Source organism: Cyrtonyx montezumae, unplaced genomic scaffold (assembly GCF_038088225.1).
Source record: "Cyrtonyx montezumae isolate F1298 unplaced genomic scaffold, pur_monq_1.0 scaffold_2, whole genome shotgun sequence".
NCBI lineage: Eukaryota > Metazoa > Chordata > Aves > Galliformes > Odontophoridae > Cyrtonyx > Cyrtonyx montezumae.
Window position 1 is genome coordinate 4,794,269 of NW_027071936.1, and position 13,401 is coordinate 4,807,669.

General features: G+C 37.5%; 1 protein-coding gene across 8 annotated transcripts in view; it reads left to right on the top strand.

The window, feature by feature from the left end:
* The window catches only part of TMEM131L (transmembrane 131 like), a 67,589-nt gene that overhangs the window by 43,416 nt on the left and 10,772 nt on the right, over nucleotides 1-13,401 (top strand). For 6 of the 8 annotated variants that reach the window (XR_010622195.1, XR_010622196.1, XR_010622194.1 and 3 more), the window contains 12 exons: nucleotides 253-319; nucleotides 1,772-1,889; nucleotides 2,698-2,839; nucleotides 3,420-3,529; nucleotides 4,765-4,837; nucleotides 6,835-6,977; nucleotides 7,557-7,699; nucleotides 8,028-8,214; nucleotides 9,205-9,390; nucleotides 10,242-10,391; nucleotides 10,971-11,581; nucleotides 13,049-13,203. Coding sequence is in view for 5 of the 8 variants with exons in the window: in XM_065736285.1 (XP_065592357.1) it covers nucleotides 253-319; nucleotides 1,772-1,889; nucleotides 2,698-2,839; nucleotides 3,420-3,529; nucleotides 4,765-4,837; nucleotides 6,835-6,977; nucleotides 7,557-7,699; nucleotides 8,028-8,214; nucleotides 9,205-9,390; nucleotides 10,242-10,391; nucleotides 10,971-11,581; nucleotides 13,049-13,203 (2,085 nt within the window). In the remaining 3 variants the exon portion in view is untranslated. The remainder of the gene's footprint in view (nucleotides 1-252; nucleotides 320-1,771; nucleotides 1,890-2,697; nucleotides 2,840-3,419; nucleotides 3,530-4,764; nucleotides 4,838-6,834; nucleotides 6,978-7,556; nucleotides 7,700-8,027; nucleotides 8,215-9,204; nucleotides 9,391-10,241; nucleotides 10,392-10,970; nucleotides 11,582-13,048; nucleotides 13,204-13,401) is intronic. The other 2 variants (XM_065736289.1, XM_065736286.1) reach the window with 1 other exon arrangement.

Here is a 13,401-nt window from a genome sequence, read left to right on the forward strand (position 1 = left end):
TGCAAATCAAACTGTAGCAGCCTGCTTTTTTGGCCAGAAGTTTGCTTGTTAGTCCTGAAAGAAAAACTCATTCTGCAGCTGGAAAGCTAAACCCTAAGAATTAAATAATGATGGAATTACATTTCTCTGGGCAATGTGAATTCTCTTCCTTATTCATCCAAATTATGCTTTGGGAAACTGAAATTTTTGTCTGTTTTCGTTTTGTTTGCTTTTGTCATGTGGTCAGTGGATTGTTTTGGTTTGTTTCTGCAGCAAGATCTTCATTTTGAAGCCATTGCACATTGTGATATTCAGTGTTACCTGGGAAAGTCTGATTCAGGTAGGCTTGTCTTAACTTTTTTAAGCATGTGATGGCAGTTTTGTAGCAGGGCTTATAATGAGAATATTGAGATTTTTAGTACTCAACGAGTACTAAAAAAATAGCAGTATTTCAGATCTTTAATTCCATAGCACTTAATTGTTCTGTTATAATGCAGTTTGGAGCGTAACACTATTTAAGACTCTTGTAAGTTCTTAATGGAGGTGTGTTGTTCCTTTGTGTTAGTTAATTTTGAATGCCTTCTCTATGATGCTCATTGCAATACTTTTTTAGGACTCTGCAAAAGACCAGTTATCACCCTTAGAAAACAACAGCAAAAGCTTTGTCCTGTAAAACAAAGCAGTGATGCTTTTCTCTCTGCAAATGAGGAATCTCAAGATATTGCAGTGCTAGGACCTATTTTAAATACCTACCCAGGATTTAGAGAAACACAGTGTTAGGTGATATATGGACATGATTCTTCTAGAAAAATATGTAATTTAATGAAGGCTGATTCACAGTAGTGCATTTAAATTTTTTTAAGATCTCCTTAAGGAAGAATTTCACTAAAAAGCTGGGTACTGTAGGCTTTAAATGTTTGTGTCCCCCTGAATGTGTTTTCAAGGTGATGCTTTCATAAAATGTGTTTTTGCATGAGGTTTTGAAGAAGGCAGTGATAGTCAAATATTACTGCCTTCTTCAAAACATCATTCAAAAACACATTAAGGGACATTTGAGATGACAAAGAAATATGTGTCTTGAGGAATTACTGATATATAGACACATTTAGGTGAATACCTTAAGAGCAAAAGATATTTTTAAAATCAAATAAAAGAATATTGCTGATACAGGTAAGTATTCAGTGCTTTCTTACTTTCCATTCTATTAATACACGTGATCAGATCTTTATTTAGGGGCATTCTACTTTATAATTTAGGATGCTTATACATTTAAAATAGAAAAGTCTAATGCACATCCTGAAAATACTGACATGAACAACCTGTAGTTGGCTTACTCAGTTTGTTATCAGTCTCAGTTGGTTATTTTAAACACTGAGGACTGTGCAGTAAGTCTTACTTTGTACTTTCAAACTAAGCTTTTTTGGTTTTCTTTTGGAGAGTTCTGTGTAAAGACTACCAATAATATAATGACTTTTTGATGCCAACCATTAGAAACAGCAACAGTAAGAAGAGCTTACCAGAGCATACGAAACCTACACAATTCCTGTATTCTTGTTTGCATGTACAACTACTGTGATTTTAAGAATGCCTGTCTTCAGTGCCCACATCTGATCTGCTTGGAATGCATACCCTCACACATGCTCACTTTGATGAAAAGAAGTGGGTTGCTTGTTTGGTTTTTGTATTCAGAACCTTTGCAGATACTGATTGCTTATATTCAGAAGTAGATTGGTGGAAGGAGCAAATGTTGCCTTTGTCTTTGTAAAATATGAAAAATCTGTTACTGTTTTAGCAAATCTACTTTGGCAGAGGAGTCTCTCTCTGGACCGTTCTGCCTGGGATGTGGATTCTGAGTTGGCAAGTGAGCTTTATGAAAGATGGCAAAAAATAAGACATGGGGAAGCCTGCAGGTCAGTACAGAATCTAATGAGTTGCATAATTCCAGCCAGTACAGTGACGTAAGACAATATTTATATCCAGGGGTATTCTTAATTAAAACAAATTTTTCAGACCTTGCTATACCCAAGTTGATCATCTTTAAGCCTTGAGTTTCAGAGCATCCCAAATACTCCCAGCTTCCATTCCAAGGCGCTGTTGCAGTGATAGTAAATGTTTCAGATACCTGAATTTTAGAATGTAACTGAAGTTGTGAGCTTCACTGTGGCTACCCAGTTTTAAAGCAGTCGAAGCACATTTTACCAGATCAGTTATGGAGCTGTGCAGATCCTTTGTCAGTGGGTCAATTCGAGCATTCTCGGGATTAGTAGCTTTGTACAGCTTTTCAGGCTTTTAGTCCCTGCCCTAATAAGTGTTTCGTGTTGAGGAGGCAGGGAAGGAAGCAGTCACTGTATCTGAGCAGTTCTTATAGAGACAGTGCTTCAGTGACGTTGGGTCCTTTCCAGAATAGAGAGGCAGGGCTGTGAAAACCAGTCACTATGTTGCAGATGGAAAAGATGAGACCAAAGGAATGCACATAATTTACATTGTCTGTGACTAGGTTGCAGGTTTATGAGCTTTATTATGTGAAGAATGTTTTTAAGGGAAAGATTAGTAATTAATACAAAGATTAGTAATTAATTACATTAATGTAATTAATGTCCTGGCTAATCATCATCTTTTGCTTTGTAAAAAAAAAATTAATGAAAGGAGCAAGAGGTGGTAGGGGGAGGAAAGAAAACCATCAGAACAACTTGAATCTGTCTGATTTTGCCAATAAAGCAGGAGAAGTACTCTGGGATCGACTCGCTTGATTCACCAGAAGAAGCCTGAAGAAGTGTCATTTGCCTTTTTCTTGCCACGATTGACTGTGGAGCCCAGCCTTACTCTCAGCTTCAGCGCTACAGCAGTTAAAAGTAGTGTGGTAAGGATGGTCGTTCTTTTTCTCAGTTGATAGGTGTTTGCTTAAAGAACAAGGTCTGCAGTTAATGTTTGGTGATGCTTAGTGTTTTCATAATGCTTGTAGACTGATATTTTGAAGTCTGCTTGCAAGTCTACTGTAAGACACTGCATTTGTTTATCCCTTTGTCTCTCTGATAAGTTCTCTAGCTACTCACTTGTAATATTTTAATACGAGGAGTCAAACTGTTGACATTGACAATTACAAACTCTCATTGTCATCTAAGTTACATGCTTGTAAAATAACCGTGGCACCTTACTAACTTTATGTAGAGAAGGTTTGTTTGTCTGTGTGTGCAACTCAAAATCAAAAGGGTTATTTGAAAAGGGGAAGTCTATTTTTTTGCACATGTAGGTCTTCATGTACTCTGAGCTGTTGCTGCAGTTGATGAAGGCATCGTGGAGATGTGTCCTGTTCCATGCAGTTTTGTACATGTGTGAATTATTGAGACTGATGGAAGTCCCTTGAAAATGCAGCTCATATTACTAATACTGACTTAGTATCAAATGCATAGTTTTTAACTTTTTCCATCCCAACTTTTTAGGTAAAGCATTTCATACTAAGAAATCCATCATCCTTTCCAGTTGCGCTGCAGCTTCTGCCACTCTCTTACTACCCTGATCCCCAAGCATCACTGAGTCTGCTCAGCAAATGGTAATTAGAATAACTCTCAGAATACCATTTTTTCTTTTCAAAATTGTACTTGCTGTGCCTTACGATTTCTGCTTATTATTTGTTTTAACTTTTTAAAGTACAACTTATGTAGGGACCATTTTCTGCTCAGTTGTGTAAGGTACAACCGTGTTCAGAGCATCTCCCTGTTTGGTGCTGTGTACTGCACCCAATCAATGAAAAGAACCAAACTGAGTATATTTTGGGCAAATTCGTATGCCAGCCACCAACTATAATTGATCATCTTCTAAGATTTCAGGCTTAGAGCTTTTTTGTGCCAGCTGCCCAGTGAAGGGGAGCAACACCCATGTGTGGGGATGTGCAGCTCCTAGCTAAGCTGGTTGGGGAGCATACAGTCTGTAGACTGTGGTCAATGAGGAGAAAATAAGCTGAACCTAAGTGAAGTAAAATTTTTCTTTTTTTAATAAGGTAAAAGCCCCAGTCGTTTATTTGTGTGTTTATGTACATACATACACACGTGTGTATGTATATAGATAGACATATAAATAACTACAGACTCTTTACAGTGGCTTGAGATGACATGTTCTCTGTATTTTGACACTTGTTTCAGCAGATGGCCCAGGTTTACTAGCAGTCTTGTTCACTAGTTGGTTCATTTCAAGCTAATGTCATAAGAAGTTGTGACAAGAAGATTTCCAACTCAGTGGCTGGAGGTCCACTAATTCTCTATAACTTCAATTTTATTTATTGGTTTTCTTACATCTCAATTCCTTGAGTACCAAATGGTTAGAACTTGCTTTCAGACACAAAGTAAGTTTCAATATGTGATATGATTTGCAGAGTACATGAAAGGATACATGAATATGTCCCAAATTCTGAGCAAAAAAAAGGGCATATGAGTAAATAATACTTGATAATGATTGTTTCTCAACAGTTAAGTAGCAGAAAAGCTGTGGGATATTTTATGTACAGCAAGAAATTGTCTTAGTTGTGATCTTTTGCAATATCATATACTGAGAGAACTGAAATACTCAGGCGATTTTATGTTTTCCCAGCACATGCAATCTACATAAAACTGATCTGCAGTGTATTTTGTTAAAATGCAGATCTGCTTTCTACAGTACTTCGCATCTTCCAAAGTGCAATTGTAGAAGTATTCTTTTTTTCAGGACAAACACCAGTGTGTAAGAATTAAGTCAATGTCGTTCTGACAGACTAGGTTTGAAGTGCTTAATTTTTTGTTTTGGTTTATTTAGGTTTGGCATAAATGTTCAAGCTATTAATTTCACCACCACTGAGTTCAGGCTCATGGATGAATGTTCTCACAGGGTAAGATGTTTAATTTCATTAGAGGAAGTGATCTGACACACTTAGCTGCATTACATCTGAGTTGTTACCAAGTACTACTTAAAGTAGTGTAACTGTGGTTTCTTGGTACTCTGTCAAGCTTGTGTTTTTCAGGTCAATTTCTTACCAGAGTTTGAGTCTGTTGTTCTCTAAATTTAAAACAACTGTGGAGAACCTGTGTGTGCATGTGTTGAATAGGCCATGTTTTTCTTTCTGTTTTGGAACTTCATTTTAGCCCCAGGTTGACCAAAGAAGTACAAGGCTTATAACCAATCATCTTTTCAGTAGAAGGAAATACTGGCCAGTAGCTCAAGAATGGAGAAAGCTGTGTTTCTACACTTCACCTCATTCTCGTTTCAACTTCCAGGTTGAGATTGGAATGCTTGTAATTTCCTACCTCATTTTTAACACAGACATAGTGATGCTTAACTGTGCTACATGCCGGTGCTGATCTGTGATTATACCAAGGGGTTCTGTTGTGGATAAGAGCAAGATGATGCTGCCAAGGATGCTGGCATAATCTGACAGCTGGAGTGCTGTCCAAGGTTCCAGCAACTGTTCATTCTTACATTTTTGTATGGGGCCATGGGCAGTCTGATCTAATATTTGATCTAGAAGCTGGCAAGCCTGCCTGTGGCAGGGGGGGTTGCAGCTGAGGGATGCTGCAGCTGTCTCTTTAATGCTCTGTGTAAATGTAGTGAAAGATTCCTACCTTTTAAAAAGTCTATTTGCTGCACTAATCAAAGCTGACCTTTGTTTTTTGGCAACACTAAAGAGTTGTAAAATAGTGTTAAAAGCTTTATGTTAGTGTGTGTGTGTTGCCTGTATTCCATGTATGGTCTTGAGCTACGGGAGCACATGGTTATGTATTTACTTGGTATATATGAATACAAGATGGAGCTTGACTTGGTCTTAGCTAAATGGCCAGTTGTTAATGTTAATGTTTTTGAACATGTTCTTATTTTTCCAGTTACTTTGTATGTATGTGTGATGAAAAGTTAGGCTTAGATTTGAGCGCAAGCACATCTGTGTAGGGAGTGATGGGGTGAAATTTGAAGATGCCGTACGTCTTTCTTCTAATGAATATTAAGTACAGGCTCTGAAATTTTTTTAATCTTTTTTTTCACTGAATAGACTAAGAATAAAAACATTTTGTACTAGAAGAGATCAGAATAGCTACTAAGGTTCCAGCTACGAATTTTAAATCAAACAACAAAGAGCCTATTTTGTAAACTTTATGGTTGTTTTGTGTGCTGTAGGTTTCTTATCTTGCTTGAGAGGAGACCCACAGTTCTGGAATAGAAACTTTCTGAGTAGTTCTCTCTTATTCTCTATTGTTATCTTCTGTTTTTTGTTGTTGCTTGTTTGTTTGTTTGTTTGTTTTTCCAATGGGGGAGAAAACGAGTAAAGAGCAGTATTGAAATTAAAGTATATATATTTTTATGTTATTTTCAGTCTCGCTGAGCTTACAGTAGTGCTGATTCAATTAGTGTGGTAGGGAATTCACTTTGGCTTGTTACAGTGACTCAGGACAATTTGCTCATTTGATAACAATCAGTTTCTCACTTAAGTCAAGTTGCAAGCTCTATGCTGAGGGTGTAATGGTTGCCACATTTCCCAGTTTATTCAGTATACTATCAGTTCTAGTTACATTGTAAAGTGTTTCGGTACTCCTTAAACATGAAAGACACTGTGTAATATCTTTTCCATCTGAGTGAATGAAGTTTTTTTTATTAAAAAAAAAGTAATACATTCTTCATAGGTTGTGCAGTAATTTGAACTCTTGCTCAAATAAATAACCTTATCTGATGTTTATGTTGTCAGATTGGAAGGTGTTAGTGTAACAAGGTAGTTACCATTTGTTGTACTCTGCCAGAAGTATCTTGTGATGCTATAAATAAAGGGGTGGTGCTTTGTTTTATTGATATCTTTTAACGCATGTGTTTTCTTGACTAAGTAAATGCGTTTTTGTTTAACAGAATGCACTCCAAGAGGATCTCATCAGCAAGAAATGCAGTTATGAGCTGCTTCGGTTAAATTTACAACCACTGGAAACCAGGAAAGTTGGTGTAATTTTTACACCAGTTGACTACAAAAGAGTGGCTTCTGTTATTTTAATTAGGTAAGCCAGGTCTCCCTTGTGAGAAGCAAATGAGTCAACAAGGCAGTGATTTTTCCACATTGGGGAGCAAAGACAAATGGCAAGTTTAACAGAACATCAGTTTAATAAAAGTTGCTTGAGAAGTCTTTTTCTAGGTCATTAAAAAGTAGAACTTCATCTTTTCTTTCTTTTTTGTGAACAGTGGGTTAGAAAATGCATATGAATGTGTACTGTGTCTATAACCAAGGCAGTTTTTCAGTCAGCAGACCAAGAGCCTTCCCTGTAGGCACACTCCAAAGTGATACGATTTAAATACCCTATTTGAAAGAGTTTATGGAAGAAAGCAACCAGTTTGTAGCAGGCGGCACTGTTGTTAGTGGCAGTAATCACGAAACTTGTTACTTCAGTTTTTTAATTGGTGATGGAAAATGGTTCCTGGGTGAGCCTGTCTGTTTTCACAGGAATTCAGTCCAGCTGTGGCCAGTGATTCTGTCACTGGCACATTGTTTTCTTGGTTGTTGGCATTCTAGCAAAATCATGATTTTTTCAGACTTCATTTATGTCTTAATAGCTGATTGTTTAATTTTTATATTGTGGCAGAAACAACTTGACTGTTCTGGACGTGGTCAGTGTAGAAGGCTATGGAGCCAGAGAATTACTTAAAGTAGGGGGAAGACTGCCAGGTGCAGGAGGCTCTCTTAGATTCAAGGTTCCAGAAGCTACGCTGATGGACTGCAGGCAACGTGAGTAAGAAGAAGCAGGTCTCTGATTTTGTAGCTGCCTGCATATTGACATGGTACTAGAATGTTAAATAAATGGAATATTGAAGTAAAAAAAATAAAAATGAAGAGAATGATTGTGAGAGGCCTAGGTTCTGACATCTTTGAGACGTCTTGGCACTGGCTGAGGCTAGTTATAAGTTCTGGAATTAAACTGCTGCAAGACAGTCTATATTTTAAATGTTGGTCACTTCTGAGTATTTAATTGGACTGAAAGTAAAAATAATTTATTTCTGAACATGAAAGAGTTTTTTAAGCACTGTAAAATATCTGTTCTTTTGTTTTGTTTAAGAACTGAAAGGCAGCAAGCAAATTCTATCCATCACAAAGAACTTCAAAGTAGAGAATATTGGACCTCTTCCTATAACGATTTCATCAATGAAAATCAATGGTTACAGTTGCCAAGGATATGGATTTGAGGTGTTAGACTGTCAGGGATTTTTTCTGGCTCAGAACTCATCACGGGAGATCGGCATTGTGTAAGCTCAAAGAAATTTGCTGACTAATTAACTTAATAGGAAATTTGAAATAATTAGTTTAAGTAACAGACACTCCAGTAATGCACATGTACACACAAAATTTGAACTTTGAAAAAAAGTTTTGTAAGCATTTCCTCTTTTTAAGTGAATAATGTAATATTTTTCTCTGTGTGTTATGAAGTAATAAGCAAAAGCGAGAGAGTTGTCGTAAGTGAATGAGTAAGGAATGCTCCATCAGTGACTCTATTATTCCTTGTTTTTCTTTAGTTTGTCCCAAGTAGCCTGACTACAATCTAGTCATGTTTACCTAACATTGCAGATAGGTCTAAAGCTGTTTCTTATTAAAATCCTATTGAATTAGTCATGGTTTAAACATAAGGAGAGGTAACATTACTGTATTACAGTAACTATGATTGTATATACAGTGAGTTTCACTTCTGACAACTGGAAAGGCAAGCGTGCCTTTTAGCAGTACACATGACAGTCAGATGGAATACTGGGATGGGCCATGGGAATTAGTTGAAGAAGGGCAAAATCTGATGTTTTCTTCCACTCTCCCCATCTTTCTAGCCTTGTCTAGACTTACCCTAGAACCTGATCCTTTCCAAATTAACACTGGCTGTACACTTTGTGCTTTTGATAAGAGTGTTTTAGTTAACATGAGTTGGTCATGTTACACCTCCTTGAGAAAAGGAAAATGAGTCACTGTTTTGTGCTAAGTGCTTGTGTCCACAAGGACATTGTGCATATTTTACTCCTTACTGAGGGTGACCTCTAAGTCTTACCTCTGTTGGACAGGTGCTGATGCATCTGTGTAGCTCTAAGCAGACAGTAGTCGTGTACTTCATTGTATTTCTTCTCATTATTCGATTGAATAATTAATATTGTTTTAATTTGCTTAATTTTGTTGTATTAAGATGACTTCAGAAAATGACATTTAACCCAGCAATGGAAGAAGTAACACTAGCTCTGTCACCTTTCCACTGACAGATTCACTCCTGATTTTACATCTTCATGGGTAATCCGGGAGCTCACACTGGTGACTGCTGCTGATCTAGAGTTCCACTTCACACTTAATGTGACTCTCCCTCACCATTTGTTACCACTCTGTGCAGATGTGGTGCCAGGACCCAGCTGGGAGGAGTCTTTCTGGAGGCTCACTGTCCTCTTTGTAAGGTAATATGTTCAGAGCCACTGGTGGGGGAAGTCAGCAAGCACTTCTGACTTCTAGGTGTAAGAATAGGGCCTAAATCTTTGCTACGTCTAAGCGTAAATATCACAATGATACGTGTGGTGCATACTTAATTGGGATCATGTTGCAGACTGTGGCTCTGTTTGCATTGCTGTTTTGACAGGTGAACCAGCAAAAACAACCGTGTTACATGATCCTAGATGCAACAGAAGGATACTATAAAAATTTGAAAACTCAGTAGTTTTTCATTCTGCTGTCTGGTTGACGTAATTTGTACTATATCGAAAAAGTGGTTTGATTAATTATGGAGATTCTTGTTCTGATCAGTTTATGAAGGCAAGAGGACATTTTGCAGTCAGGTTTACCTCAGAAGAATGGTGGCATCTGCAGCCCATTTTATGTCAGTATTTCCTGTAGGAAAATAGGTAGAGGAAGGGACGGTAATACATAAAAATAATGCAATAACTGTTGTGTATGTATGGAAGGTACTCAGTAGATCAGTGTGCATCATGCTATGATATATTGTCATTGTGTTGTAGTAAGACTTCTTTCCATCAGGTCTTTAAATCAGGTGATTGCTTTCTTTTCTAGTATAAATATTCTTTCAGATTTTTTTTTCCTTATGAAGCTCAAGACTGAGTTACTTTTTTCCAGAACTAGTAAGTAACGACGCTAAGATCTAAAAGAAACCACAGAAAAACACCGTTAAGATTACTAGTTTGTATTTTCTCATCTGCCTTCTTCCTTGAAATTGACTAACATTATTTGAAAGGTGCATCTTGTTACAACATTCCTGAAAATTTTAGACACCAGTATTTGTTTTCTTCTTTGACAGTTTGTCCCTACTCGGTGTGATTCTGATAGCCTTCCAGCAAGCCCAGTATATTCTAGCAGAGTTCATGAAATCAAGACAGAGACCAAATCTTAGTTCTTCATCGCATCAGAACAGCAACTCTGTTGATGTCATCAGCTCTCATTCTTACAAGTAAAAATACTTTCTTTTTTGGATTACTTTTTTTTTTCATTCTTTTTAATGTGAAGTAGTCCTTTGCCTTTTAGATATTGCTGTGGACTGCTTTAGATGAGATCCCGTTCAAGGTGACCTCTTTCAGAGTCTTTTCAATGTCACAGCATATGTTTATCTCCACAGAAGAGAGATGTAAGAACTTGAGGATTTTTTCACCTTGTATATTGGTGGTATTACATAGGGTAAAAATAGTGTGATTGAATTAATGAATAAACCATGTACAACAGTCATGGAAAGCTAAGAGTGGAAAATAATGTGAATGGTCTTCAAATCTGATCTCCCGAATGCTGCACTTGGGCATTTGTTCAAGCACATGAGTGTGTTTGAAGTCTTAAGCACGTACTTAGTCTTTCTCCACTCCTGCTGAAATCAGAATGCACTTGGCTGGTGTGATACATTTTCCAACTCACATATTTTCATGGCTTGTGAATATGCCCCCTTTCCTTTTAATACAAGAATATACAATTAAACAAGTCATGATAGCTTTAAAAAGCAACCAAAAAAGCCAAGCCTCAAATAATTTTTGGTTTTTTGCAGGGGCAGCTGTAAGACATTTATGGATTCCTATAGTCCCTCAGATAAAGGTAAAGGGAAGGGCTTCCTGTCTGTAGGCACTTCTAGCCGAAGTCAGAACGCAGCAAAGAGAAGTCCTGCAACCTTCAGCCACTCTCAGAAGAAACACAAATGTTCAGTTTACTACAGTAAGCAAAAAACAAACACAGCAGCTGGCAATGCCATTATAACTACTGATGAGAAACAAAATCAGATCAGGGAGAACCAAGTCTTGGCTTCAAAAGAAGACGTTTGCACTGATGTTGACAGTGAGAACTGGGTAACTTTAAAATATGTGGATGGCATAAATGTTAACAAGAATTTAACTCTTCCAGAAAACTTTCTGGGCAAAGAAGAAGGTGCACTGAAAAATACAGTTCTTGTTAAAACTACTTCAGAGTGCAGTCTGAAGGAAGATCTTCAAACATGTATGTTTCCTAAGGAAACTAACCTTAAAGCTTCAGAAAATCTAGCTGAGCTCAAGGAGCAGGAGTTCTGTCCTGTGAAGATGTCTAAGAAGCTACCTGAAAATCACTTGTCAAGAAGTTCACCTCAGCAACAGCCAGAACTGCAAGAAATGTCTAGGAAAAATAGTGGTAATTAAAAATATATAAGTTCTTATCAGCTGAAGTTACTGAGCAAAGTGTAAAGTTCTCTGTGGTCAGGGTTTTCTTTGTATTAAGTCGAGGCATGACATTATTTATGTGAGATCTATGGTATTTCTATTTATGTTCCTAAGAAAATGGCTTGCTTTAGAACTTGTTGCTTCATGAATCATTAATTGTACTTGGTTTACAGATTCAAGCCTGTGCTGAGGCATTTTAATGGTTGAAATCGTTGTTACTGATCTACTTTCAAGCTGCAAGTTGTCCTTATCAAATAAGCCTTCAGCATGATAGTTGTATGCTAAAAACTGGCATTTGCTGAAAGTTATGTTTCCTCTGGGCTATGTTGGTTTACTTACTGAGTGAGCCATAATAGAGCTGCTCCAGGCTGTGCTGTAGTGTGTTGTAAGCTACTCTGGGTTGGTCACTTAAATTTTGTATCTTGAACTGTTAAATATGCCAGGCACAAGTTTGCTGTCTCAGTGATGCAGGCCATACATCATAAAAGATAGATGGTGCTTGCATGTTTACATGGAAGTGAAGCATTGTTAGAGCTCTAGCAGCCTTCTTTGTACACAGTCTCATTGCCTTTGCTCCTTTTCATGCTCGTTGTGACTTGCTTACTCAAGGCAGGAGAGGGTGACTGAGATACTTGGTTAGTTGGTAGGTAGGAAAATGTGAAAGTGCTTGGGCATGCCTTTTCCATTTGAGAAAACCATTTCAGTGTGGTAAGCATTCCACATTGCATTCCTTGTGCACTTTTCACAGCTGGGGTTGATTCTGCTCAAGTTGGTTCTGTCCCGTGCACTATTTCCAAGGCTCAGGCAGAGCAGACTGTGGTTTGGCTGCACAGCTTAGCCAGCTGTTCAGAATGGCTTCATCTTTCATCTCTTTGCTTTTGTTCATGAGAATACACAAGAGTAAATCTTCTTTCTCACAAGCCTCTCAATAAACTTCTAATGGTGCACCCGTCCTAAAGAAAGGATAAATTGCCTTTATCTTCCCAGTGGACCCAGAGGACACACTGGAGACATAAGGATCCAAAAAAATAAAAAAATCCCTTTTTTGTAACATTTTTTCTCTGAACTTGCAGGGTTATTTTTATTTTATTTTATTTTATTTTTAAGCCAAGTGTTTTCTGGCTTCCAGTTCTACCCTCTAGATGCTGTGACTGGGACCGAAGCCACTCAAATTCAGATTAGTAGGAACTGGGTGATTTGTGCATGCCTATGAACATGCATTGATACAAAGCTGCTTATTGCAACTACTGTCAGAACGTTTGCACAGCATTAGCTTTGAACATAGAAGTTTTAAGTATCAGCAGCTTAGATATTCTGGAAAGCCTGTGGTTTTGGAGATTTTGTTTGTTAAGATGTAGGCCAAAGTGCAGGTAGAATGCAGTATGGATGTGGTTGGGAGTTCGTTCTCAGGCAAACTCATGTTACTTCTTAATTGTAGGGAATGACCAGAAAGTGCCTTTCGGGAATGAAACAGAAAACTGTGAGACCTTAAAAAAGCAGATCAACGTAAAGCCTTCCACTGAGAAAAAGATTAATAAAGGACCTAAAGAAGAGATTGTGTGCTGTACAAAAGAGGAGATTACTTCTTCTGAGGTTTGTATTTCTGCTTTTTAAATCAAGTTGATTTTCTTGTTGGTGGTTTTTTTTTTGTTTTTTTTTGTATAGGTATGTTTGTATGCATATGTTAAGACTGTTAAAGCCAGAGACACAGTTTGAAACACTGAAAATCAGATGAATGCAGAAGTGTACAGACCCGGTGTCTCACATCCCTTACGTACTAATGCTGAGTTA